General features: G+C 41.6%; 1 protein-coding gene across 1 annotated transcript in view; it reads left to right on the forward strand.

Moving 5' to 3' along the window:
• Window positions 1-25,329, forward strand: part of efcab6 (EF-hand calcium binding domain 6) — a 37,150-nt gene extending 11,821 nt beyond the window's left edge. Inside the window, exons 7-16 of the mRNA XM_078221192.1 lie at window positions 1,313-1,431; window positions 5,536-5,666; window positions 8,473-8,621; window positions 9,852-9,962; window positions 13,278-13,364; window positions 17,097-17,193; window positions 17,443-17,613; window positions 19,572-19,643; window positions 20,487-20,647; window positions 24,879-25,329. Of these exons, the coding sequence (XP_078077318.1) occupies window positions 1,313-1,431; window positions 5,536-5,666; window positions 8,473-8,621; window positions 9,852-9,962; window positions 13,278-13,364; window positions 17,097-17,193; window positions 17,443-17,613; window positions 19,572-19,643; window positions 20,487-20,647; window positions 24,879-25,029 (1,249 nt within the window). The 3' untranslated portion in view covers window positions 25,030-25,329. The remainder of the gene's footprint in view (window positions 1-1,312; window positions 1,432-5,535; window positions 5,667-8,472; window positions 8,622-9,851; window positions 9,963-13,277; window positions 13,365-17,096; window positions 17,194-17,442; window positions 17,614-19,571; window positions 19,644-20,486; window positions 20,648-24,878) is intronic.
• Window positions 25,330-26,704: the final 1,375 nt, after the last annotated feature.

Here is a 26,704-nt window from a genome sequence, read left to right on the forward strand (position 1 = left end):
AAGATAAAAAGATTAGATTCCTGATTTCAATGGCAAGATCTGTTCCGAGAGGCCTGTAATAGTGTTACTCTTGACATTGAGTGCTGAGAGTAGCCTCAGCTTCAACATTGAGAAACTAGCCAGTATTCATTTTTCTCTTCAAGTAAGGCTGTGGGATCTTAAACATCTATCTGAGAGACAAAGGGGCCTCAATTTAATTTCTCATCCAAAAATTCAGTGCTGCACTGAAGTGCCAACTTAAGTTACATGCTCAGGTCTCTGGACTTAAACCTACAATATTCTGACTCAAGAATTGAAAGTGCCATGTCTTTCCTGGAGGTGAGTTCAGAGTAAAAGGGGATGCCATGTGATCGGGCAGAAGAGTGCAGGATGGAGACCCCACAGCCTTCCCACCTCCTTGTGACCTGGAAAGCTTGCAGGCAACTTTCCTCCCTGCAGGCCAGTTGAGACCCTTATGTGGCTAAGGGCTTCATCCTGCCACTGCACTCTGAGCCTGATCAAGTATGCAGGCATTTGGAAGCCACCTCCTGTCCCATTCCCCTTTCTCCCTGCCTCATCTTACATTCTATACTACTTCCAGGCCTGCACACCCCTCTTCCTCCCCAGCTAACCCTCTGGTCAGTGCTACTTTCACCACCCTGGCCGGTGCCCCCCACCCCCCTCCCTGGGTAGCCCATCCTGCCCCACTTGCCTGACACTGGAGGAAGTAGCCAGTACACCCACTGGCACTGCCAGACTACAGAGGCCTCTGATTGGCCAGTCCCTTTCAGGGGGTGAACTTCCCCCTTGAGGCCTTAATTGCATGGGAGGCCCGCGCTGCCCACGTAAGTACCTAATTGCACTAAACATTCAGGTATCAGGGTGGCACAGTAGCACAGTGGTTAGCACCGCTGCTTCACAGCTCCAGGGACCTGGGTTCGATTCCCGGCTTGGGTCACTGTCTGTGTGGAGTTTGCACATTCTCCTCATGTCTGCGTGGGTTTCCTCCGGGTGCTCCGGTTTCCTCCCACAGTCCAAAGATGTGCGGGTTAGGTTGATTGGCGATGCTAAAATTGCCCCTTAGTGTCCTGAGATGTGTAGGTTAGAGGGATTAGTGGGTAAAAATATATGGGGGTAGGGCCTGGGTGGGATTGTGGTCGGTGCAGACTCGATGGGCCGAATGGCCTCTTTCTGTACAGTAGGGTTTCTATGATTTCTATGTGGAAAGATGACCAGTTCTTCAACTAATTGGCAGGATCCTGTCACCACAATTAAATTCTGCCTATTGATACATTTTGTAAATTTTACTGACCTCGCTATATATTTCCATCAGGCTCTGTTCTCGATACCACCTTTCTAGGACTGGAACAGTGAATTACAAGCAATTCCTGGAAAAACTGGGCATCTGTGTTGAACCTTGTAACAAACATATTTCTGAAAGTGTGGCACAAGGTATGGTCTGAAACTTATGTTGTTCACATAAGTTTGTAACTGTAAATTTGTCATTAGTCTAACATTTGTCATGCGGTATTTTGTATCTCACCAGATTAAGTGGAAGTTTAAATGGCTAAATAATACTTGCTCATCCCTAGTTGCCCAAGGGCAGTTGAGAGTTGCTGTGGCTCTGGAGTCACATATAGTCCAGACCAGGTAAGGACGGCAGATTTCCTTCCCTAAAGGATATTAGTGAACCAGGTGGGTTTTTCTGACAATCAACAATGGTTTCATGGTCATCAGTAGATTCTTAATTCCAGATATTTTTTACTGAATTCAAATTGCACCAGCTGCCGTGGTGGGATTCAAATCCAGGTCCCCAGAACATTAGCTGAGTTTCTGGATTAATAGTATAACGATAATACCACTAGGCCATCACCTCCCCATAGAACTCTTGGTCAAACAGGTAGGTTTCAAGGAGTGCCAAGGTAGGAAAAAGATATAGGACGAGATAGAGTGGTTTAAGGAACAAATTTCAGAGCTTTAGGCCTTGGTAGCTGAAGGTACAAACGTCAGTAGAGGAGCAATAAAGTTTAAGGATGCTCATGGGATCAAAATTGGAGAAGTATTAATGCCTCGGAAGTTCTGGGTTGGAGGAAATTCCAGAGATTGGGAGGGCAGAGGGTATGAACTGATTTGAAAACAAGGATGCAAGTTACAAAATAACATCAGTGCCTTAATCAGGAGCCAATTAGATCAACAAGCACAGGGCTGATGGGTGGACAAGATGTGGGGCAAATTAAGAAATCAATAGCAGAGTTTTAGACTGCCTCAAGTTCACAAAGGGTAGAACATTGAAAGCAGCCCAAGAGAGAGTTGAAATAGTTAGGTCCAGAGGTAACAAAAACATGGATGAGGGTTTTAGCAGCAGAAAAGCTGCAGTGGAGCAGAGTCAGGTAATGTTACAGAGGTGGAACGAAGCAGTCTTAGTGATGTTGCACATATATGGTCACAAAGACACTTTAGGTTTCTGCTGTTCTATTGAAGAAATGACAGTTAAGGGGAGGCGGTGATGTATTGTATTGTCACTGCACTTGTATTCCAGAAACCCAGTATGTTGCTCTGGGGAACCAGGTTCAAATCCCACCATGGTAGATAGTGACATTTGAATTCAATACAAATCTGGAATTATAAAACAAGTCTAAATAAAAACCATTGCCAATTATTGTAAAAACCCATCTGGTTCACTAATGCTCTTTAGTGAAGGAAATCTGCTGTCCCTTACCTGGTCTGGCCCACATGTGATTCCAAACCCACAGCGATATGGTTGACCCTTAAACGTTCTCTTACAGAAAATTAGGGATGGGCAATAAATGCTGGCCGACCCACTGACATCCACAAAGCATGGATGAATTTTTAAAAATCAACAGAGGCCAGTTACTTAACCGTCAGGAGAGACTGAAACCCAATAGCTTGGGCCATATTTCTGTATTGAGCTACCAGCTAAAGAGAATCATTGGCTGAGATTTCCTAGGAATGCCGTGTTAACTGGGAGGCCTTTTAGATTATGGTTTGTGGGAGGTTCAGGGGTCTGCATAAGTAATTTTTCTAACTCCTCCACATTTCACCTGCCAGCCAGATTATGGTTTGCTTGCTGTTCTCCACTGGAGATTTATTACATTTAAATCCAGACAGTAAATGTCTTCAGACTAATCAATATCACAGCCAAATTCATTCATCCACAGAACATTTTTTTTTAAGACAGTGACCTGAAGTAAAAACCCTTGTTGATTTACAGTTGTTCCCTATAGCCGAGGGGAACTTTGCTCTTGTCTGATTCCATTTTTGACTTAATACAAAACAGGGCGTATTGGGGAACCATTAGAATATTGTGCACAGGGAATCCAGTTAAAGAAGCACTATATTAATGAAGAAGTGTTTCTCAAAGATTTTTTGTTTGGAAAGAGAGAAGATCCAGGAAACCTTTGTATTAATTTCAATAGAAGGATGCCTTGCATCATGCCTTACAAATTTGCTAGAGTTTTTTGATGAAATGACTAGGAAGGTTGGCGAGGGCAGGGCAGTAGCCGTAGTACTTCAGTAAGGCCTTTGATTAAGTTCCACATGGTAGACTGCTCTGGAAGGTTAGATCACATGGAATCCAGGGAGAGCTGGAAAATTAGATATACAATTGGCTTGACGGTAGGAAGTAGAGGGTTATGGTGGAAGGATGCTTGTTGGACTGGAGACCTGTGACTAGTGGTGTGCCTCATGAGTCAGTGCTGGGCCCATTGCTGTTTGTTATCTATATCAACGATTTGGATTAGAATGTACAAGGCATGATCAGTAAGTTTGCAGATGGCACTAAAATAGGTGGTATTGTAGACAGTGAGGAAGGTTATCAAAGATTGCAGCAAGATCTTGGTCAGCTAGGGAAGTGGGCTGAGAAATGGCAAATGGAGTTCAATACAGGTAAGTGTGAGGTATTGCATTTTGGAAAGTCGAATCAAGGTAGGACTTTCACAGTGAATGGCAGGACCTGAGGGAGTATCGTGGAACAGAGGAACCTTGGAGTTCAGGTGCATGGTTCTCTAAAGGTGGAGTCACAGGTAGATGGGGCAGTGAAGAAGGCTTTTGGCATGCTGGCCTTCATCAGTCAAGGCATTGAATATAGTTGCACAGGACGTTGGTCAGGCCGTACCTGGAGTCTTGTGTTCAGTTTTGGTTGCCTTGCTATCAGAAAGATGTTATTAAACTGGAGAGAGTGCAGAAGAGATTTACAAGGATGTTGCCAGGACTCAAGGGACTGAGTTATAGGGAGAGATTGGACAGGCTAGGACTTTTTCTTTGGACCATAGGAACCGGGGGATATAAAGAGGCATGGATAGGGTAAATGCACTCAGTCTTTTTCCCAGGGTTGGGGAATCGAGAACTAGAGGGCATAGGTTTAAGTTAAGAGAGAAAATAATTAATGGGAACCTGAGGAGCAACTTTCTTACACAGAAGATGGTACATATGTGGAATGAGCTGCCGGAAGAAGTGGTTGAGGCAGGAACATTGACAACATTTAAAAGGCATTTGGTTAGATACATGGATAGGAAAGGTTTAGAGGGATATGGGCCAAATGCAGGCAAATGGTGTTAGATGGGTCGGCATGGACCAGTTTGGGCCAAATGGTCTGTTCCGTGCCGTAAATTCTATGATTCTATGCCAAACAAACGCAATGACTTTCAACATGCTCATTGTTATGTCTATTTAGGAAAAGGGAATTTTCCCACACTTTTTAATTGTATTGCTGGCTGATCCCTTATTTTTATTTTGTGCTGAACAGCAAGAAACTGATGGAGCTATTGTCCATGGATGCATACCCCAGTATAAGCTACTACATCTTGGAGGAAGCAAACTGAAAGGAAAAATTAAATCACCTATAACAATATTTGTATAGCATTTTCAATGTAGTAAAGTATCCTCAGGCTCTTTCCAGACAAAACTTGACTTTGAGCCAAAGTAAAAATACTAGGATGGTGACATAAGTTTTAAGGCTCATAGCAGAAAGAGGTAGAGAGGTTTGGGAAGGATCTCCAGCGCTTGGGGGTTAGATAGTTCCAGGCCATTAGTGCTGGGACAAAGGAAGTAGGGAGTACAGAAAAGACCAAAGTTGGATGAATGCAGAGTAGGACTAGAGGAGGTAACCAAATTATTGTGGGGCCAAGGCCATAAAAGAAATTGAGACAAGAATATGAATTTTAAAATTGAGGCACTGGTGGACCAGGAGCCACTCTGGGTCAAATTGCACAAGTGGTGGCAAACTGGAATGATGTGAGTTTGGATATGATTGGGAAAGATTTGGATGAGCTGAAGTTTATGGATGGTGGAAGATGTGAGGTTGGCCAGGGGACCATTAGGCCAGTCAGGTCTGAGTAGTATGGCTGATGTGAGATTTGCGAACTTTGGCTTAATGAGACCGCCAAATGACAAAATTGCAGAAACATTCGTCCCACATTTCATATCGGCCATCCTTCACCTGAAGTACACAAATTTCCCTGATTTTTGATAGTGAGAACATTAAGCAAGTCATTATTTTCAAAATGTCTATATTTGTTTAATTGTGGTTTTATGAAGCAATGAACTGGGCAGATGGTTCTCCAGATCAAGAGAAGCAGCGAAAAGTCCATCGACCAGTGAGTGAGGAGTCGACAAAAAACTTAGAAAGGTTATCCATGGATGAAATTGATTTGGCTGTACGAAAAAAGGTACATTTGTGCATCTGTTCTGGTGTATTTCAATAAACATAGCAAGTGGCTGCATTTGTGAGTTTAATTAAACCACTATCTCAATGTAAATAATAACAGAATGACTGAGACAGTAATCTAGGGGGCAATTCTCCCATCTCACTGCGCTAATTTTTTAGCACAGCGGGTTGGGAGATTCCCGTGTTGGTCGATTCACGGGACTTACGCATGTGTTCCCACCCTGATAGCATCTCCCAGCGCCGGATTTCCCGTGGTGTCAGCTTTGTGCCAGAAATCAGTGGGGAGACGCCATGACCGTTTAAATGGTCATTTTAATATAATTTAAATGTAATTCACGGGCCTGGGACTGAAGTCTCCAGGCCCACTAGCATCCCCGTCAACCGCTCCTTCCTCGACCCCCTCCGCCCCCCTTCCCCCCCCCCCCTTCCCCCCCCCCCCCCCCCTTCACTAGAACCAGAGCGATTCACTCCAGCTGAGATTATAGTACCTCCACACTAATGGGGAACTCGTGGCCCAACCCCTCTATAGTGAAGGGGGGGCAATCGTGGTTCCCCAGAAGGTTGGGTGGCAGGGTGCCCCCTGGGCATTGGCACATTGGCAATGCCAGCCTGGGCCCCAAGCACTGCCCAAGGGGCAAAGTGCCAATGCCCAGGGGGCACCTTGGCACTGCCCATCAGGCATGGGGTAGCGCCAAGGGTGCGGGGCCAATGTGAGGGCCGGCGATGTGGGGGCCGCGGAGCTAGCCGACCAGCAATTGGGAGGCCGGCAGTGCAGAGCTAATGCGCATGCGCCAATCTCAGCGCTGGCAGATCAGCGTATGCACAGTGGCCCGCTCAACGCTATGCTGCCGGCCTCTCCAGCAGGAATAGGCCTCACCCACTAATTTTTAATGATATACGCGCTAGTGACATCTGCAGTGTACAGATTCTTCTCTGAACTCCCACTGAAAAAAACAGTGTGAATTACTCCAGTTTTTAGAATTTCTTTGGGAGAATTCCAGCCTTAATATCTGTTCAGTGCAGTGTAGTGACGTATGGCTGTTATAGCGACAATGGGCCATTTTTAACCCAGCAGCAGTGCTAATGCTGCGATATGATGTAGGTGGAAATTACAAATATAATCATCTTTGGAGATAGAATACAGGAAACAAACCAATGTATAATGTTGGCAAAAAATAAATAATTTGCTTGGCTTTCAATTTGTGTGTCATATTTTGTATGTGCTATTTTGTGTTGCATTATTTTCCCTTATCATTAAACTCCTTGTTCATTTATTTACTTTTTAGCACAATAAGTTAAATTGCACCATTGAAATTGGTTACTGGTGTTGATATTTATAATATATATTGTTCCAATTCATAAGCGAGAATATCACTGCACTCAAGCGAAGACCCAGGAAGAGTAGGAGTCATGATGAGATTGTATGCAAACCCAAAGAAAATTATAATTCACCATACAAATTATGTTATCATAGTGAATTTGGAAATAGAAGCAAAAACTATCTTAAAAATGAGAAGGACATAAGGAATAGGAGCAGGAAATAAGACTGATCTATTTCAACACCATCTTCCTGCACTATCTCCAGTTGATGTTTGTAGAAATGTGTATGTTTCATTGTGCGTGCTGTGAGCATTTAGATACAGAACACTTATTTCAAAGTTGTTCTGCTGTTTTTGTAAACTGGCCCTTTCTGCTGGCATACAAAGGACAACAAAGAACAGTACAGCACAGGAAACAGACCCTTCGGCCCTCCAAGCCTGTGCTTAAGATTTTGTTTAAGATTTCAATCACTGTTCCTTCCTGCCATTCTCTGATCATCATTACCTTTGATCTATTGCATTGTCATTTTCTGTTTAATTTACTCCATCTTCCCCTACATGATTAATATTTTGATTGATGTTCTGCTTATAATTTAGTGCCTATCCCCTCGCACTCTACGCAGAACCTCTTTCTTAGTCTTAGCTATGTTGTTGTTACCATGATAATTAGATCCTATTCCTTCCACCTCGCCTGCCCTGAGCAGATATCCTGAACCCTGACTCTGGGAAGACAGTACAGTATTCTAGATTTTCACTTTCGGCAGCAGCCCTGACTGTGCTGTCCCCGACTACCACTATATCTCTTTTAGCTCACCCCACTTGAATGACTTCTTGTGCCATAGTGCCATGGTCAGTCGGCTCTCATTCTTGTTGATATAAGTTGCATGAACCTCAAACTTGTTGCTCACTTACAAGGGCTGAGGCTCTTCCACTCCCACATTCTGAGTCCCCTTACCTGCCTGTCTCACAGTCACACCGTCCTGTTTTTGGCGGGTGGGAAAAGTGGCGGGGAAGAGAATTGAGGGGAGTCCCAAAATGGCTTTTACATTGACGGGATTCCCCTTATTGATTGTCCTTGTCTCCCCACCAATGATATAATGGGTGTGACATTGTGGGACCTGCCTCCTGGTTTTTTTAATTTGGCAGAGTGTTTGAAAATATGGCCCACAATGTGGATCTCTTCGAGTACGAGCTCCCTGATCAAGGCAGTAGTGGCTTGTCCAATCGGGGAGCCCTGCCTGTATATATAATGTGGAGTGTCAGGGTTACTGGCACTCCGGGTTAATACTCTGTATGAGGAAGTACCTGTCTAAGTGTTGCAGACTATGTAAATAAAGTTAAGTTTGGTGAGGGGACACTGTCCTCGGAGGAGTTATTTCACCTGCCCACTGATTTCCAATTTTAAATGTAATTTTTCGCATTGTGACATTATTTGAAAAAAAAAGAAAAGTAAATAGAGTTAGCAGCATGCTTCCTTTTTGTTCCCAGGTGCAAGCCAACTATCACGGTTTGTTGCAAGCATTTTCGACTTTTGATGTGACTAAAAGTGGTTTAATCTCAGTGGAAGACCTCAAATCAGTTTTCAACAATTTTGTATTTCCCATGAGCAATGAAATCTTTGATGGCCTGATGGATAGGTGAGAGAATAGGCAACAAGCTGTAAATGGTGCTTTGATTATTTTTAGATATGTTGTTTGAGGATTCTAAGCAGCTTTTTTGCTCTTGATATTTATTAACGTATTGTATGTTATTACAGTAATATTGCTGTTAAACATTGAGGAACAATGATGGCTTCTATAAAGCCAAACCAAAGGCTGAAATCTCTAGTGGACATCAGTTGCACCAGTTTTGGGGAGAATGTTCTACCTGGAAATAGAGAAGGGAGAATCAGTCCAAATACAAACTTTCATGACTACATTGTGGAAAGCTATATCTTCACAATAACCATTGACATCATTTAGTTTTGATCCCACTTGACCTAATATTCAATGAATTGTGTACATTTTCAATCTTAGTTTTCCCCTTGTTGTAAATTAAATCATTATACCCACCAATTTTTGTTGTGCAAAGCAAGATCCTCATCGTGAACAACCATTAGTCATCCAATATTTACTTCTTCAGATTAATCACTGAAGCTGGAATGAATCATAAAATAATTGATGCGTGTTTTGATAGTGTTAGTCAGTGAGCTGGTGAATAGCTGGGACATGGATCATTCCCCTGATGGATTGGATTACTGGGGTTCTAGATAATTGAGTTACAGAGACAAGGAAGATCCCCGATCAATTCAATCTGCATTTAGTTTCTGCTAAATGAACCTCACCATTATAGCAGCATGGATAATGCAATTGATTGTGACTGGTCGTCTGCTGACACCTTCCGTCGCTACCCCTCCCCAGAATTACCTTCAAATTTGAGATTATTCCTTTGGATCTTTGGTGACAGCCTGCTAATGCACAACACCTGCTCCCAGTCAGGCTCAAGGATGCAAATATTTCACAATCGCATCCAACTGCATCACCGAGCTCCTGAATAATTATGTACATTAAAAAAACGGGTTCAGTAATGAAATATGATTGCACATCTGCATTTGGAGTGTTGGATGAGTTAACTCACCTTGTGGAATGTGAACTAGTCCTACTTGAACATTTCAGGTCAAATGGCTAAACTAATATTCCAATGTTTTACTTGATTACTTTCAGAGGGAGATATCTCTCAGAGCTTTAACATTATAGATGTTTTATCTGCGTGTGTTGCTTCTTTTAGGAAATTAGGGCCTAATTTACATGATCTGTAGAACCAACAGTTTTCGTGAGCATTAATTCCAGATTTCCATACATTGTTATGCATTTTGACTTCTGGTTTAGGTTCAGTATTAAAACTACTAGCAAAATAGCATGGAAACCATTTTTACTCCACTTGAGAGAAGAAACAGCGATGGAAAATAGATGGGCCATACCAAAGCAGCAAAGTCAAAAGTAGGTTTATCCTTCAGGTTGGTAGGATTACTGACTATTTGTGGTATGCAATATTCCCCTATAATTGCGAATGCCATTTAAAACCATTTGATTATTTTTCAAGATGATCGGAAGTAGGTTAGTAAAACCAGTTTGTTTTTCAATTTTACAGCATTCATTCCACTCTTATTTTATTTGCAATGTACCTTATGCTTTTCAATGTTTGCACTCTTGCTCTATTTGATTAAGATTCCAGCTTCCAGTTAGAGTGGCGTTTGGGGCAATAGGATTGGTTTAAGCAATGGAGTTTCATACATTGTTATGCTTAGGGGAGGCAGTGGCATAGTGGTATTGTCGCTGTTGCTGCATCTCCAGCAGCTGAGGGAGAAATGATTGCAAAGTTCCAACATATAACCTGGGGCCAGCTGTGTCCTCACCTCCGGCAGGCCTCTGCGTGCCAGAGGCCTCAGACGTTCCCTCCTCTATCTGATGTACATCAGCAGATGTATCATGCGCACCAGATGCCACACTACTAACTTGACCCATCAATGTGAGAGTCTCTAGGATGGTGAATTTCAAGGTGGAAACTGATGCAAAACTGCTGCGGCCTTGGGAATCTCTTCATCGGCTTCCTCAGAGCTGTTGAGAGCAGCAGTGGGTGCCATGATGCCAGATGGCCCAAATGTTTCGGGGTCCTTTCCTGCAACACATGACACAAGATTAAGTGCAAGTGACTTACATGAGATATCTCCAATGAGTGGAGGATTGGCAGGTGCTCACTTCTATGCTCCAGCCTGAACATGCTATCGCTAATGGTTTGCATCCCCTCCTCTCCCATAAGCTCCTCAAAGTGGGTGAGGATCCGAATCTCAGGCACACCACCCTCTGTCTTCACCCCCTCCAGGGGTCAGGGTCTGAAAGCATTCAGGGTGCTGTGGGTGGGGAGATCTGTGGGTAATTTAGGGAGAAGGTGCAAGATGAGGTTAAACACTCACCCTTGCTGCCCGGATTAGGTGATTCAGTTTTTTGCGGCACTGCTTCCCAGTCTCCTGGCCATGCTGCCACCACCTCCCAGGCTGTGTTTCCATCACTTGCCTTGGGACAGCGTCCTGCTCAGGGGAAGACGGTGTCCCACCTTGCCTCCACCACCTCCAGCAACATGGCCAGATCAGCATCAGAAAAACACGTAGCTGTCTTCCTGGAGGCCATTTCTTCCTGCACTGCCTGCCTGTCTGTCCGTCCTTGGGGTTTTTATGGAGCTCTCCCTTGTTAGGGCAGATCAGCTGCAGGCAGTTTGGGCGAGTCAGGCGCACATTACAGCATTCCAAGGAGTTTAAAGCAATTTGCCTTGTTACCATGGAGGAGAAGCCAAGTCAGCACTTGCAGGTGTGCTGATGGAGTGAGGGCGATTTGTGCTTCTATGATGATCGGGGGCAGGGGAGAGAGAGGGTCATGTCTGTCAGCCATCGGGGCCAGTGGGGGTGATGAGGAGACCATGTGTAAAGGGGTCTGGGGGGCGGTTGGGGGGTTAATGGGTTCAGTAATGTAGGGGAGGGGGAAGCTATATCTGGCTCGGGGGTGTTCTGTCAGGAGAGCTGCTTTTATTTTTAGCTTTTTCTGCGCATGCGCAGTTTGTCGCTCTGATCTGAGCTGCAGGTTGTCTGGCGAATTAAGCCCTGCTCACTGCCTCTAGTAGCTGGAATTGGTCTAGCCCATATTTTCAAAGACTGAATGCGTGAAAACTCACCTGAAAAACGGATCGGAACTCACCCGCTTTCACACTCACTGGACACTTAGAAAAAATCTCATAAAATTCCACCCATGGTCTCTGATGGCCAAGTTTTTCTTGTGCCCTCATAGTTGCTGTAAATACTGCCAAACCTTTTGGTCCAACGCCCAAAATGTTGGCAAAATGCAACAGGCAACAAAAATTGCAGATGATTGAATTGTTAACGAACTCAATTATTGTTAATTACTCATTTCAAAATGGCGGGTGGGCTTCTGATTTCTGTGCTCACTCACCTTTCCTAATTTTGGAGCCTGGTATAGTGATGTCTTAATATTTGTCTTAATTCGCCAGACAACCTGCAAATGGAGTTTAACCCTGATAAATGTGAGGTGATTCATTTTGGTAGGACTAATTTAAATGTGGATTACAGGGTCAAAGGTAGGGTTCTGAAGACTGTGGAGGAACAGAGAGATCTTGGGGTCCATATCCACAGATCTCTAAAGGTTGCCACTCAAGTGGATAGAGCTGTGAAGAAGGCCTATAGTGTGTTAGCTTTTATTAACAGGGGGTTGGAGTTTAAGAGCCGTGAGGTTATGCTGCAACTGTACAGGACCTTGGTGAGACCACATTTGGAATATTGTGTGCAGTTCTGGTCACCTCACTATAAGAAGGATGTGGAAGCGCTGGAAAGAGTGCAGAGGAGATTTACCAGGATGCTGCCTGGTTTGGAGGGTAGGTCTTATGAGGAAAGGTTGAGGGAGCTGGGGCTGTTCTCTCTGGAGCGGAGGAGGCTGAGGGGAGACTTAATAGAGGTTTATAAAATGATGAAGGGGATAGATAGAGTGAACGTTCAACGACTATTTCCTCGGGTGGATGGAGCTATTACAAGGGGGCATAACTATAGGGTTCATGGTGGGAGATACAGGAAGGATATCAGAGGTAGGTTCTTTACGCAGAGAGTGGTTGGGGTGTGGAATGGACTGCCTGCAGTGATAGTGGAGTCAGACACTTTAGGAACATTTAAGCGGTTATTGGATAGGCACATGGAGCACACCAGGATGATAGGGAGTGGGATAGCTTGATCTTGGTTTCAGATAAAGCTCGGCACAACATCGTGGGCCGAAGGGCCTGTTCTGTGCTGTACTGTTCTATGTTCTATGTTCTAATATTGACTCAATCTCATGATGCCCTATTTATTGTTCTCAGCGAGGGATGGGGAGGGGAGGGAGGGGGGAGGGGATGATGAGGGATAGAGGGGAGGGGACAAGGGAGGATGAGGGATGGAAGGATGAGGGATGGGAGGGGAGGGGGAGAGCAGGATGGGGGAGGGAAGGATGGGAAGGAGTTGATGAGGGTTGGAATAGAGGGGTAGGGGAGAGGAGGATGGGCAAAAAGGGTGAGTGGGGGAGGGGGTAAATGACTTGGGGAGGTGGAATATGGTTGGGCGTGGTAGGGGAGTGGGGTTGGGGAGGAGGGATGAGGGAAGGGAGGGGATGATGTGGGGAATGGGGGATGAGGTCGCCCTGCCCTGCCCAGCCCAATTTGCGGCCATAAAATTAAGCACCTGGAGTCAGCACACTATAAAAACTTAACAAAACTTTGGCCAGATCTTTGCAGAGTGAGACAGAGCCTTGTATTGAGGAAACTTCAAAGACAGCTGCTTATAGATCAGAGGATTATATAATGAAGTTTCAGTAAGTTCATGACTTTTCTTTACATTCATTTAGTTGATTCTTTTTTATCTTAGAAATATATAAAATTAAAATTTCTATGATTTCTATGATTTCTAACACTATTTTGGAAAATTCGATTTTACATTTGGCTGGAATGTGGTTGTTTTAATTTTTTTGTGACGGGGTGAAAATTGAAAGAGTGCTTTTTGGGCAATGTGATTGGTATATGATAAAGTCAAAAATAATTAGTTAGGAAGGAGAAGGGAGGGAAATAGATCTAACCAGTGAGAAAGAAGAAAATGATGAAAGATATGCTGGTTAGAAAATAGCAGAAAAATAGGCTGTGAATATTTACTGCAACTTTCCTGCCCTAACGTGGGTTTCTTTCCAACAGAAGCACCATTAGTGGTCCCTTCCCCACAACTGCATGCAAGGGGACTCATTTCTTGTTAGAGTTTCCTGCTGTCTGCCACTCCCTGATGAAAGAGGGAGTAGGTTTGGAGGAATAGCAATAATTGCTCCAAAGTCTGCTGAAGAAGAGAGAGTACCAAAGATATGTTTGCAACATTTGCTGATGACACCAAGCTGGGTAGGAAAGTAAGTTGGGAAGAAGACATAAGGAGGCTACAAAGGGATAAGTTTAAGTGAGTGGACAAAGATCTGGCAAATGGAATGTAATGTGGGAAAATGTGAAATTGTCCGTTTTAGTAGGGAATAAAAAATGCAGAGGGTTCTGGGTGTCCTACTACATGAATCGGAAAGGATAAATATACAGGTGCAGCAAGTAATTAGGAAAGCTAATAGAATGTTATTGTTTATTGAAAGGGGAAAACCTAAATCAGGGCTAATGTGCATGTATGTGAATGCACAGAATGTGGTTAAAGTTAAAAGTTTGTTTGTTAGTGTCACAAGTAGGTTTACATTAACACTGCAATGAAGTTACTGTGAAAATCCCCGAGTTGCCACACTCCAGCGCCTGTTTGAGTACACTGAGGGAGAATTTAGCATGGCCAGTGCACCTAGCCAGCACATCTTTTGGCGTGTGGGAGGAAACTGGAGGACCTGGAGTACGCAGACACAGGACGAATGTGCAGACTTTGCACAGATAGTGACCACTGTGCCGCCCTGGTTAATAAGATTGGTGAACAGCAGGCGCAGGTTGACAAAGGAATGATGATATTTCTATAATAGAGACCTGGTTCAAAGGAGGGCCGGACTTGGTATTGAATATTCCTGGGTACAAGGTGTTTAAGTGGGACAGGTAAAGAAGTAAAAGGCGGGGGCGCGGTGAGAGGAAGTATTGATTAAAGATGGCATTACAGTACTGGAGAGAGATCATGGACATATGGGCATGTTTTAACTCAGCACCTTGCTCTCATGCCCATATTTCTGCCCAATGAAGCCTGGCACAAGCTGAAGGAGCAACATCTCATCTTCTGGTTGGGCATATTATAGCCCTCAGGACTCAACATTGAATTTGGCAACTTTAGATTTTGACTTTTCTCCTCCATCTTAAACCCTTTTTTTTAACATACCATACAAGTATTGCCTCAATGCAAACCCCTCTCCCCATCTCACACCTAGCCATCTGTCTTTTATTCTTAAAGTTGCTACTTTTTGTTGCAGTTTCTACAGCTCTAAAACATTTTCCCTTCCTTCAGTTCCGGCGAAGACTAAAATGACTCAGAATATGAACCCTGCTTCTCGCCTAATAGATGCTGGCAGACCTACTGAGTTTTTCTGGCATCCTCTGTTCTTGCTTTAGGTTCCAGCATCCACAATATTTTGTTTATTTAACTGAGATTGGTAAAATCAAAATCAAAATGGTGAATGGCTTTGTCTCAAGTGTGCTGAACTACCAACCCGGAAATTGGATGCGAATGGCATCGCTGAATAAAAAAACCACTGACAGCACATAGGGTTCCCAACTGTTACCATCCTACATGCCGTGTGCTGGTCTGTTAAGATTCCACCAGTGTTTTCTGAAGTTGTTTTTGGAGGTTCTGTTCTTCAAATAGTACATTGCAACTTCAATGCTGACTTAAACCACCAGAAACTTGGGATGGGTTAAATGTCTCATCTGAAAGGCAGCATATTCAATAATCTAGCATTCCTTCATACTGTGTGAGTGTCAGTATGAATTATATCATAGAAACGTAGAACATAGAAAATAGGAGCAGGAGAAGGCCATTTGGCCCTTCAAGCCTTCTCCGCCATTCAGTGTGCTTATGGCTGATCATCCAACTCAATAGCCTGATTCCACCTTCCTCCCATTTCCTTTGATCCCCTGCGCCTCAAGTGCTATATCAAACTGCTTCTGGAAAACATACAATGTTTTGGTTTCAACTACTTTCTGTGAAACTGAATTCCACAGGCTGACCACTCTCTGGATGGAGAAATTTCTCCTCATCTCTGTCCTAAACATTCTACCCCCACCATCGGTAACATCTTTCTTGCATCTACCTTGTCTAGTCCTGACGGTGCTCTGTCTTAGGGATTCTGCTGATGGCAGTGTCAAGCTCTTAATGGAACTGGTCTCTTACCTCTGTTAGTGGAGCACAGTGTTGAAACATTGTGTGACATTAGTGTCTCTTTAAGAAAGGTTTTTTAAAACATAATTTCTGCAGCTCTCACAGTGTCAGTGTTTTCTTAGCTCACCGCTTCAGTGATGTCATTGTTGCAGGCTTGACGATGATGAGTCCTTTTATTGCTTCTTAAATAGTGTAAATGGGGTTGTTTGTGTTTACTCTGGGATTAGTTTTACGATCCTGCATTGTTAGGAGAAAAGGTCATGTGTTTTTGGACAGTTTTCTTTCAGTTTTGAGAGTTCTGAGGTTGCAGTTTAGTTTATTTTAGTTTTAGCAGGGGCATCAAGCAAGGAAAAAGCTGAAGTCTCTCTCTCTGTCTTCCTGTTCTATTTGGAAAGTTTGCTGCTTATCTCACAGCAATGTTTTGTCTTCTGGAAGGAAAGTGCAGCCTTCAAAAAGACACAATTCCAGTCAAGTGAGATTTTAATCTATGCTGTATTAAGCTTATGAAAGGGATTTTGTCTATGAAAGGGTTTTGGTTTCTTGAAACAGCTTTAATATTCTATTAAGGGTTAATACATCATTGTGGTTGTTTTCTTTCTGTTTTTTTGTTTGTAATTGTTAAAAGGTATTGCTAATTTTCTTTCTATACATGTTAACTATATTTTAAAATAAACTTTGTTTGATGAAAGCTCTCTAGAGGGTTGTTGAACATATTGAAGTGAAACATACCATGCTGATCCTAGCCAAATTCAAGATGCAAAACTTATGGTTCAGGCGGGTTTCAAAACACTTTGGAATTTCTGCCCTGACCCATAACAATAGGCACTCATCAAGTTAACTGACCCTGTTTGAGTTGAAAGACAGATAGGGAGAACACATTCTGAACCATTTTGGCTGGGGAAGTCTATCATCACGACGAATGTGTTCTTTATAATGAACTCTTCAGAGATATGCTCTCAGTGAACTTTCTGTCTTGAGGGAAGCTATGTCAGTGTTCAGCTTGTCAAGTTTTATGTTAATCGCAGCTGTCTTATGCATGTTATCGACTAGCTGCAAGATCTCTGACTGTCCTGTGCACATGGTGCTGATGTTCCAACTGGCCAATCTCTCAGATTGTAATTTTGTTTGAACTGTTCAAGCTAATTTCAGACTTTATTAATCTCTCTTCAATCTTTAACATAAATTCATATCAATTCAAACATTGACATTTATTCCATCACAGTGTGGATCCTGTTGGAAGGCTAATTGAGAACAGCAAGAGTAGAGACATTCTCCAGAAACTGCAACAATATTTCCAGGAGCGATACCCTTCACTAAAGGTTTTTAAAGTTTAAATATGATGACATATGTTGCTGTCATTTGCTTGCACTTAATGGTCATTGCTATCTGGAATTGGAATAAATTACAATATTTTCAGAATTATAATCATATCTTGTAACAGAAAATCTGAACTTATTTGAGTGGTGTATTTTAATGTGCATTATGTAAGGGATCTTGGTCTTGGATGCTGGCATCTCAAATGATTGTTTAGTGCACTTGCAGTAAAGAAAATTCATGTTTTTCCTCAGGACCTGAAAGGCACAATCACTCGACAAGAACTGCGTCGAATTCTGCAGAGTGTTCCTTTACGACTAACTGATAAACAGGTTAAGGATCTGATGTTGCTGCTGGACCCAGAGCATAATGGCTTTGTTCACTACAGTCATATCTTGGATTTGTTTAAAGCTGATGAAGGAAAGGTATATTAAATGTATCATTCTTTTATCCTGAACTAAATGGAGAATGATGTGTGGAGAACAGGAAGAGGACAGTAGATATTGATTGCCTAATTGTGGAAAGAGGCAATGGAACAGAGCAAGGTTTTTTGATAAATATGCTAATTTGAAACAACAATTACGATAGAAGCTAATTTGAAGAAGTCTCAAAGATTTCTTGCTTCATTTCTAATTTGCAGAAATATCCATCATGCCAGCCCCAAAGCACAAGCAATGAGACAATGGCCCAGATTTTGCAGCAAACGTTCTTGCTTTGCCTCTGACCTTGAAGAAAGCTGCACAGGGAGATCTAGCAATCTCTGCAGCAAGAACTTAATCTCTCCCAATATGCAATTGATTGTAGCATTGTTTAATGGGGATTCCCATCATTGAGCTACAGTGATGTCATCAAGATGTCCAAGTAGCCAATCACATTAAAGAATTCTCACTGACAGCCAACCAGGAAATGAAAAGCACCAAAATCAAATAATTCTTCAAAAACTTTGCAAAGAACAAAATAATGTTGTGACGTTCACAGGGAGATACAGTAGAAGTTGCAACATCAGGAACTAACACTCAAAAAATTAAAATATCCAATTAAAAGACATCTAGTAATTAATTTAAATGGAGATGCTTAACATTCCACAATATAAATTTATTTTTTCAGGACCAGATCACTTGTTCAGCAATATTTGTCATTCAGATAGCTGTTAACATTTATACCTCCTTGAACATGGCTTAACCTTTTAATGGGATTTCCGACATTGGTTGGAGAGTAAAAAAAGGGGAAGTTCTCACCAGATGAATTGATTTTGCTGATCGACAGTGCACCTGTGGTGGAGCAATGTATGACAGATCACAACTTCAGGATTTCCAAGTTATTGTGCACTTCTTCCGATCCTGAAGTTAAAGTCAGATTCAGAGGTAAAATAACAGGAAACACTGACAAACCTCCATCAAAACTCTACAGCTATTAAAATGGTAGCTCACTCCAAAGCCAAACACAGGAAATAAGTAATGATTGTACTGCATTTGAGTGTTTTGGTTAATCTTCTAAAAAGAGCAAAGTTTAAGTAATACAAAGCAATAGCTGAAGCTTTGATGGTCCAGTCATTCATAATATACTATGATGGTGCTTATGTAAGTATCACTGATCACCCCCTCAGTCTATTATACTTAAGGGCAAACAAGGTTTATACAATCAGTCCTCTTAATTTAACCTTCTAAGCCCCAGCATAAATTCTTGGTGAATTTACACTGCACCCCTCCACAGTTCATATATTCTTTCTGAGGTGCAGTACCCAAAAATAATCATAGTACTACAGATGAGACGTGATTGAAGTCCTATATGAGTAAAATATAACTTGCTCCACTTTATAATCCAGCCACCTTGAGACAAAGGGCAACATTCCATTAGCCTTTCTGATTTTTTTGTACCTGTCAACTATTTTCTAATGATTTGTGTACTTGGACTCCTAAACCTCTTTGCACCTCTATAATTCCTAGCTTCTCACTATTAGAAAAAAACTCTGATTTATCTTGCTTAGATCTAAAGTGGATGACCTCTCACTCACCCACTCAGCCATAGTTGTGAACAATTAATTCATCTGGCAATATATTTCTGCACCTTCTTAAATCCATCTGCATGAATTACTGCCATCCATTTTAGTGCCAACTTGGATATACAGCTCTTTATCCCTTTAACCAACTCATTAATAAATACAGTGAAATGTTGAGTCCCCAGAACAGCACCTTGGGGAGTAGCATTTGCGAATCTGAGTACATATCATAATCAGCATTTTCTTTCCTTCTTTCATTTCTTCTTTCCCTCCTTCTTTCCTCACCATAATTCCTAATGTGCCTCAAAATGCTGTTCTGTAAACACTCTGTGAAATCTATAATGCGTATTTTGATACAACTATATTTTCTGTTTTCCTGACTAGAAGAGTCAAACTTATTTGAATGGATCTACAACAGTCAAAAAGGATACTCCTGAAGAAGCAGTGTGGATGACTGTAAGTTGTTGCTATCTACTTATTTTTGTCAAACATTCTACCCTATTTTTGTTTTCACAAGTTATTCATGTCGGCCTCAACATCCTAATATGTCAGTAGTGGCTCTGCTGGTAGCACGTTTGAACTGAGTCAGAAGGTTGTGGTTTCAAGTCCCACTCCAGTAGAGACTGAGGGAATGCTTCACTGTTGGAGGCCTTTTGGATGAGATGTTAAACCTCTCATCAGAAGGAGGCTATTCAGTCCATTGAAGCTCCGAGGACACTTTCAATGAGCAATCCAGTTGGTCTTATTCCTCTGCACCTTTCCCACATTCTCTACTGTAATTGTCTGCACAATAAACCTAAATTAAAGTTGTTATAAATCCTATACCTGCATCTTATTATTTTACAAACAGCTAATGATTTGAAAGCAGTGGAACACAGCAATAGACAGGTCATGAATCCTGGATCAGTAAGAGTGCCAGATTGCCTCCTAGTGAATGGGTTGTGGCTTTGAGGTCTCTTCTGGGACTTCACCACATAATCTCAGCTCAATCATCAGTGTGGTGTTGAGAGTTGTGCAAGATTGAAGGATAAAATATTCAGCCAGGGTTCATTCTGCTTCCTCAAGTGGATGTTCAAAGTATTGTTTAGGCTTCTTTTGTGAATTTCCTGTATAGCAAATTAGGATGTAGGCAGCAATGATAAAAAGGTTGTTGAAGTATCAATATTTCTACTAACATTAATTCAGAGGTCATAAATATGGTGTTCGAGAGGATGATGGTACATAATATATTTTCTGTCGAACAGCACTCTGTCCCCATACATTTACACTGATTCTTTTCCTGCTCAACGTTTCAACCAGGTGGAAGATATTCTCCGTGACAAACTTAAACAAAATTGGAAAGAAATCCAAAAGGCATTTATGAAGAGTGATCCTGAAAGAACTGGCACAATTAACCTTGCTGAATTGAGAAAGATCCTTGAAACCTACTGTCTCTCCATTTCTGATCAGCACTTTGAGAAGTAAGTGATTGTCATACTAATTAAATATCATCAAGTGCATTCAGGGTGTACTATCTACAAGATGTACTGCAGGAACTCAAAAAAGCTCCTTACATGGCACCTTCCAAACCCACAATCACTTCCATCTAGAAGGACAAGGGCAGCAGATACATGGGAACATCATCACCTTGAAATTCTCCTCTGAACCCATTCACCATCCTGACTTGGAAATATATCACTATTATTTCACTGCTGCTGGGTCAAAATCCTGGAACTCCCTCCCTAACAACACGATGGGTGTACTTGCATCACATGGACTGCAGCGGTTCAGGAAGGCAGATCACTACCACCTTCTCAAGGGCAATTAGTGATGGACAATGATTGCTGGCCTAGGCAGCGAAGCCCGCATCCTGTGAAAGAATTAAAAAATAACAAAAAGAGATTACTGAATTTTGTAGCCAATAATATTTTGAGATGTGTTCTCAGCAGATCTCCAGTGGTTTACTGCTCAATCTAACCTGATGTGTGGTACTGAACTGTGCAAAACAGATAACCCCTAGGATCAGTCCATGTTGTATGTTGAGCTATTTAGGGGACTGCTATTTAGATTTAATGGCATCAGCGATCACATGAATATAGGGAGCCACATGTACAAAGGTATTTATCTGAATAATGATCACAGATGATTGTCAATTGTAACTTTTATTAAAACCATTCCAGTCCTTGTTATGCCTTCCTGTTGGCCACCACAAGTAAATGCTGGCTTCGATAAACTATGCTACTTAAGGGCTTTGAATTTGAATCAGGATATTTTTGGGATAATTAGTGTCTGGGAATGCCAACTTCAACAATTCCAACTAAACATTGTATTCAGAGTTAGAAACAAGGCTCCAACAGGAATGTGTAAGGGGACCTTCAGCTGCATTAAGCTGGTTAAGCTTTATGGGCTATAGGGGTGTTTTAGGGATAAGTTATTTGAATTTCTTGGCATTTTCTGATGGTCCAGTAATTTTGGAGAGTAATTCCATTTAGTACTGCAGTTTTTTCATCATGGGTTTCAGCACTATTCTGCAACTGTGTTGCTTTCTACCTTTGAGACAGCCCAGATGAGAAGGGGGAGCTGTAGCTGAAAGAAAAAGAAGCATTGAGGTGAAAAAGCTGGCAGGAGAGGACAAATCAGGGAAGTACTCAGGGGGCATTAAAGTATGCAGATCTTTAGAAAGAGACTATTATCAGATTCTGACAGAGATTTTGTGTGTAAGGTATTTTTGCTTCTGCAGGGAGTTGCTGCAACAGGAATTGAAGCCACGAACCTGGCACACACAAATACTTCCTGTGTCACTGAATCTATATGTATCTGCAACATTCAGGACTCCATTAGGTGCCATTGGCAACATTAGTTAGTTTGCTGTGCATATCTCAATAAAGTAGATGACATGAGCCATTTGTGAGATATTGATAATTCATTACCTTCTCTATGGAGGTTGTCAAACTACAAGAAAGAGTTTTTGGATTTTCCCAAAATAGCTAGTATTTCCAAAGGTGCAGGAAGTAACAACTGGCACCCACATGGTCCTACAGACTCCTTTCAAGAAGAACAACTTTTCTACAACAGGAAGGGTTTCCATTCATTAAATGCTCAATTTATCTATCATGGCAGGCAGAAAATAATACAGATCTGTGCCCAATTTAGTCATGTTGCTTGATCACTGCTTCAGTTTTCACTGTTTCCTCTGTTCCACTCACAGTATCAAATCAGAGGCTGGTTGCTTAGTGAAATGGAGTATCCCATCAACATCTGCCTCAATTCTCCTATGATGAACTTGGGCACAGAGGCCCAGTGCCACTATGAGAGCCAATCCAAAACAAGAAGCCCTGTAAAGTGGACCATAGGGCTCTTAGAACAAAGGTTCCTCTGTCATGAAAGCCCTGCGGGTGTCCTGCAATCAGGGCCGATTATGTGCCATGATTCATGGTTTTCTGCTGAGTGTCGCATACATTTACTCTAAAAGCAGGAAAGCCATGCAACGGAAGATCTGGAGCAGGAACAAGGAGACAGAGATGGTAAATTTGCAATGCCCAGCAGTGCTTTCTCCTACCAGAGCTCTAGGCATTAACCTTCAGAAGAGGGATTCCCCTCGTCCACACCAATCTATTTTATGCAAAGCACCAAATTCTATCTCGCCTATTCCTTGCACAGATTAACTGAATGTCCTGGATCTGTAAAAAAAAATGGGCCTTGTTCTTAGACCAGCTACTCCTACATGTTTAAACACTCTGTTTGATAAATACTTTTATTAAGCATGATGAACTAAAAATCATCATTGTGAAAATCCTAGTACCTGTTGTTATGACCATAAAAAATGCTATTGCTAAGCAAACCAGATCCCAGAGCCTGTCTTACTAACCATAAAGATTTTTGTATTTTGAAAATGAGGAAGAAGAGCTACTGATTCCAAAAGCATGGAACTCCTGTAGCACATTTAGGGTTTTAAAGATTAAGTGATTTATTAAAAAGGAAAAACTTGCATACGTAAGATTAAAGTTCTACAGTTCTTACAGAACAACCCCCAAAACCCATTTGTCAAAATACACAAGTAAACTACCTTCTTAGAAACAACTCCATTATACATTTTAACTATAAAAATCCTTTAATATTACCCAAAGCAAAGAATTGTTGTTGCTTTAGTAAAGGTATACCTCATGACTCCTCAACTATTTTCACTCAGATGCAGATATCCAAAAAGAAGGTTCAGAACCAGATAGCTTTCTGAAAACAAAGACTTTTCTGGCCTGAAACTGGATGGCTGCTTCAAATTCAAAAAGTTCACACCTTCCCAGCACACACATCTGGCCTTCAGGCCGTCTTCTCCACACAGGCACTACTACACAACTAAACATCTTTTACAGTGGTTAGCACTGCTGCCTCACAGCGCCAGGGACCCGCGTTCAATTCCCGGCTTGGGTCACTGTCTGTGCAGAGTCTGCACGTTCTCCCCATGTCTGCGTGAGTTTCCTCCGGGTGCTCCGGTTTCCTCCCACAATCCAAAAGACATGCTGGTTAGGTGCATTGGCCATGCTAAATTCTCCCTCGGTGTACCCCAACAGACGCCAAGTGTGGCGATTTTCACAGTAACTGCATTGCAGTGTTAATGTAAGCCCACTTGTGACACTAATAAATAAGCTTTAAACTCTAAAACTTTATCTTTTCGTAAGCTTTTTTTTCTCTTTCATCTCCGATTCCATTGTCCCCAACTACTTCTTTGAATTCAACTTTTCCAAACATAAAAACCTTTGTTTTCCTATTGCCTCTACTTTAGGGTCAATAAAATTCAACATACCTTTCCCTATTTATCTTTGAAATCTAAGCAAGCTGGAAAAGTTCCTTGTCACTTTAGAATTTTCCTTTGAAATGCAACAACTGAAAAACCAAAATCTCCACTTATCTTATAATTCAAATTTTAGATCCAACCTATTTAGTAGTAACTCAAATACACCATAACCCCTCATTACAGAATAATGAACTGATCACTTTTATCATTTTATCTCAGTTCTCACAGACATGCTGTCTCCATTAACCACCCCCAGTTTAATTAATTATGGACATATATCCACACTACACATACACAGCTGCCTCTCTGTACAGAATGTCAATTGTAATCCTAAAAATATGAAAATAAATCCATAATCACATTGTCTTGTGTGTGCTCTATTCACTATAGTAATGATACTGCAAGATGATTCCTCAATGGCTACAGCTTGAGAGGTGCAAAGCTTCTGAATCTCTATTAAAGACACTTGAGATCCTCATCCTCGAGGATCTCTATTGAGGACTGGCTGTAGACTATTGAAACTCAGTTTGAATCTTGGCAGAAATCAGCACGGATCACTTCTCCCTTCCAAAAGTAAAATAGAATTCAAGTTGTGTAGTTGCATTTTTAGAGCAAGAATCATAGAGCAAGTCAGCACACAAGAAGGAATGAATTCCTTTGTGATATTATTGTCAGGTAGTGGAAAGAATGCACAGTGATAATTAGGCAGGAGATCACTAAAATCAAATAATCCTTTAGGTTAAGAGAGTGGGGCTGTCATGTAATGTTAATCAAGCTTCAATGTACTTAATAAATCATATGCTGTTAGACTCAGTGTCAATGGCAGGGACATATTATTGGAACATTGTGACCATGTATTTAAAAAAAAATAGATCAAATGTATCTTCACTAATCTTAATATAAATCTCTAAATCTTTCAGATTATGCCAGCAACAACAGAACAGCAACATACAAGTTTCATACCAACGGTTTCTGGAAGGTCTCGGGTTGACTGACATTCCTGACGTACCTTCACTCAATCAACAGCAAGATAAAAAGAGGCAAGCTCTCTTCTCCACCTATGCTCGATAATAATTCTGTATTATTTAAACTTTTGCCAAAATCTGGATTGATTGACAACAAATATTGAGACAAGAAAGACACCTATTCTAAAAAAGCAAGCCTGATGCAGTTCCTAGAGTCTTAATTCTAAGCCATTGGAAATATTATTTTGGTTGTTAAATTTCAAAATGTTACCTAGATTTTAAGAGTGCCTGCCTGAAAAAAATATCTACAACATTGTTAGCTTGCTGAAAATCTGTCTGTTATTGCAATGTGAGGTTCAAACTTATCACCTGCTGCCACCATCATAACATTAAAGTATTCACATTGAAAAAGATCTTGCAAATGATTTGAAAGCACTGCTACCTTACAGCACCATGGACCCACGTTCGATTCTGGCCTTGGGTGACTGTGTGGAGTTTGCACATTCCCCCCCGTGTCTGTGTGGGTTTACCCTGGGTGCTCCTATTACCTCCCACAATCCAAAGATGTGCAGGTTAGGTGGATTGGCCATGCTAAATTGCCCCTTAGCGTCCAAAGATGTGTAGGTTAAGTGGATTAGCCATGGTCAATGCATGGAGTTACGGGGATAGGGCGAGGGGTGGGGGGGGGGGGTTGGTTGGGCAAGATGCCCTTTCGGAGAGTTGGCACGGACTCAATGGGCTGAATGGCTTCATTCTGCACTGTAGGGATTTTGTGGTTCTAAAGCAGTGATTTGCTTTAAATGACTGCCGATGTTATTTGAACCTCAAAACTGTGTTTGTGTGCTTGTGCAATGTGCTTTCTTTGGCAATCAGTTTGGGCTATCCAAATGTCAAATTTAGTCGGTCAGTGGTAAATCGAAAAGAAAAATAAACTCGCAACAACTTATGTTGGAATAAACAATCAGTAGTTGACACACAGCATTACGTGAATGGGAATCTCTTAAGGATCTTATAGTCATTTTTGAAATTCTACAGTGCAATCTGACCTTATATTTCATATACTTCATAGGGCAGTTCATCTATATTGAAACATATTTTCTCTACATCTTGTCAATGATAAGCTTTTGGAAGTATTAAAATAAATAATACAGTCAGCTCTTCAAGAGAAAATGAAATCCACATGGAATTCCCCATGATCTCTGATGTTACAAAGGGGAAAAGCTCTATACTTACTGATAGTTCTTCCATCCCTAATTTTCCCATTTTATACTGCAGAACTGCTTGATGGAGGCAGCTTCTTACATATTCTATGCTGCTTTCTGCAATCCTGTGCCTTGATATGAAGTTCTGCTCCAGGAATAACTTGAAAGGTGACTGTAGATTCAGGCAGCCATCCCCATTTCTTACATCATTGGACCTAAACTTTATGATATACCTGGGAGAGTTTTGCACAAAATGTCTGTTCTCAGATTACTGAAGCCAGCAATTCTATAATACAAACCATAGTGAAATGACTGAAAGACCAAGGTAAACATACTGGTTGATTTAACATTCAGGATTTTAAAGACGTTTTCAATTTAAATTCAAAGCTGATCATCAGAATAATGGCTGTAGTATCAAAGAATCCAACTGAAATGACAGTTTTTTGAGTTTCTTTTGAAAGAAATGTAAGTGGTCAGTGAACTCTTGGCCAAAGTGGGTGGTTGAATGAGGAAATTAATCAATATAATCAAATATATAACCAAGCCACAAAGGTTTTTGTTAAATCTATCTTAAACCTT

The sequence above is a fragment of the Mustelus asterias genome, chromosome 9 (genome assembly GCF_964213995.1).
Source record: "Mustelus asterias chromosome 9, sMusAst1.hap1.1, whole genome shotgun sequence".
Classification (NCBI taxonomy): domain Eukaryota; kingdom Metazoa; phylum Chordata; class Chondrichthyes; order Carcharhiniformes; family Triakidae; genus Mustelus; species Mustelus asterias.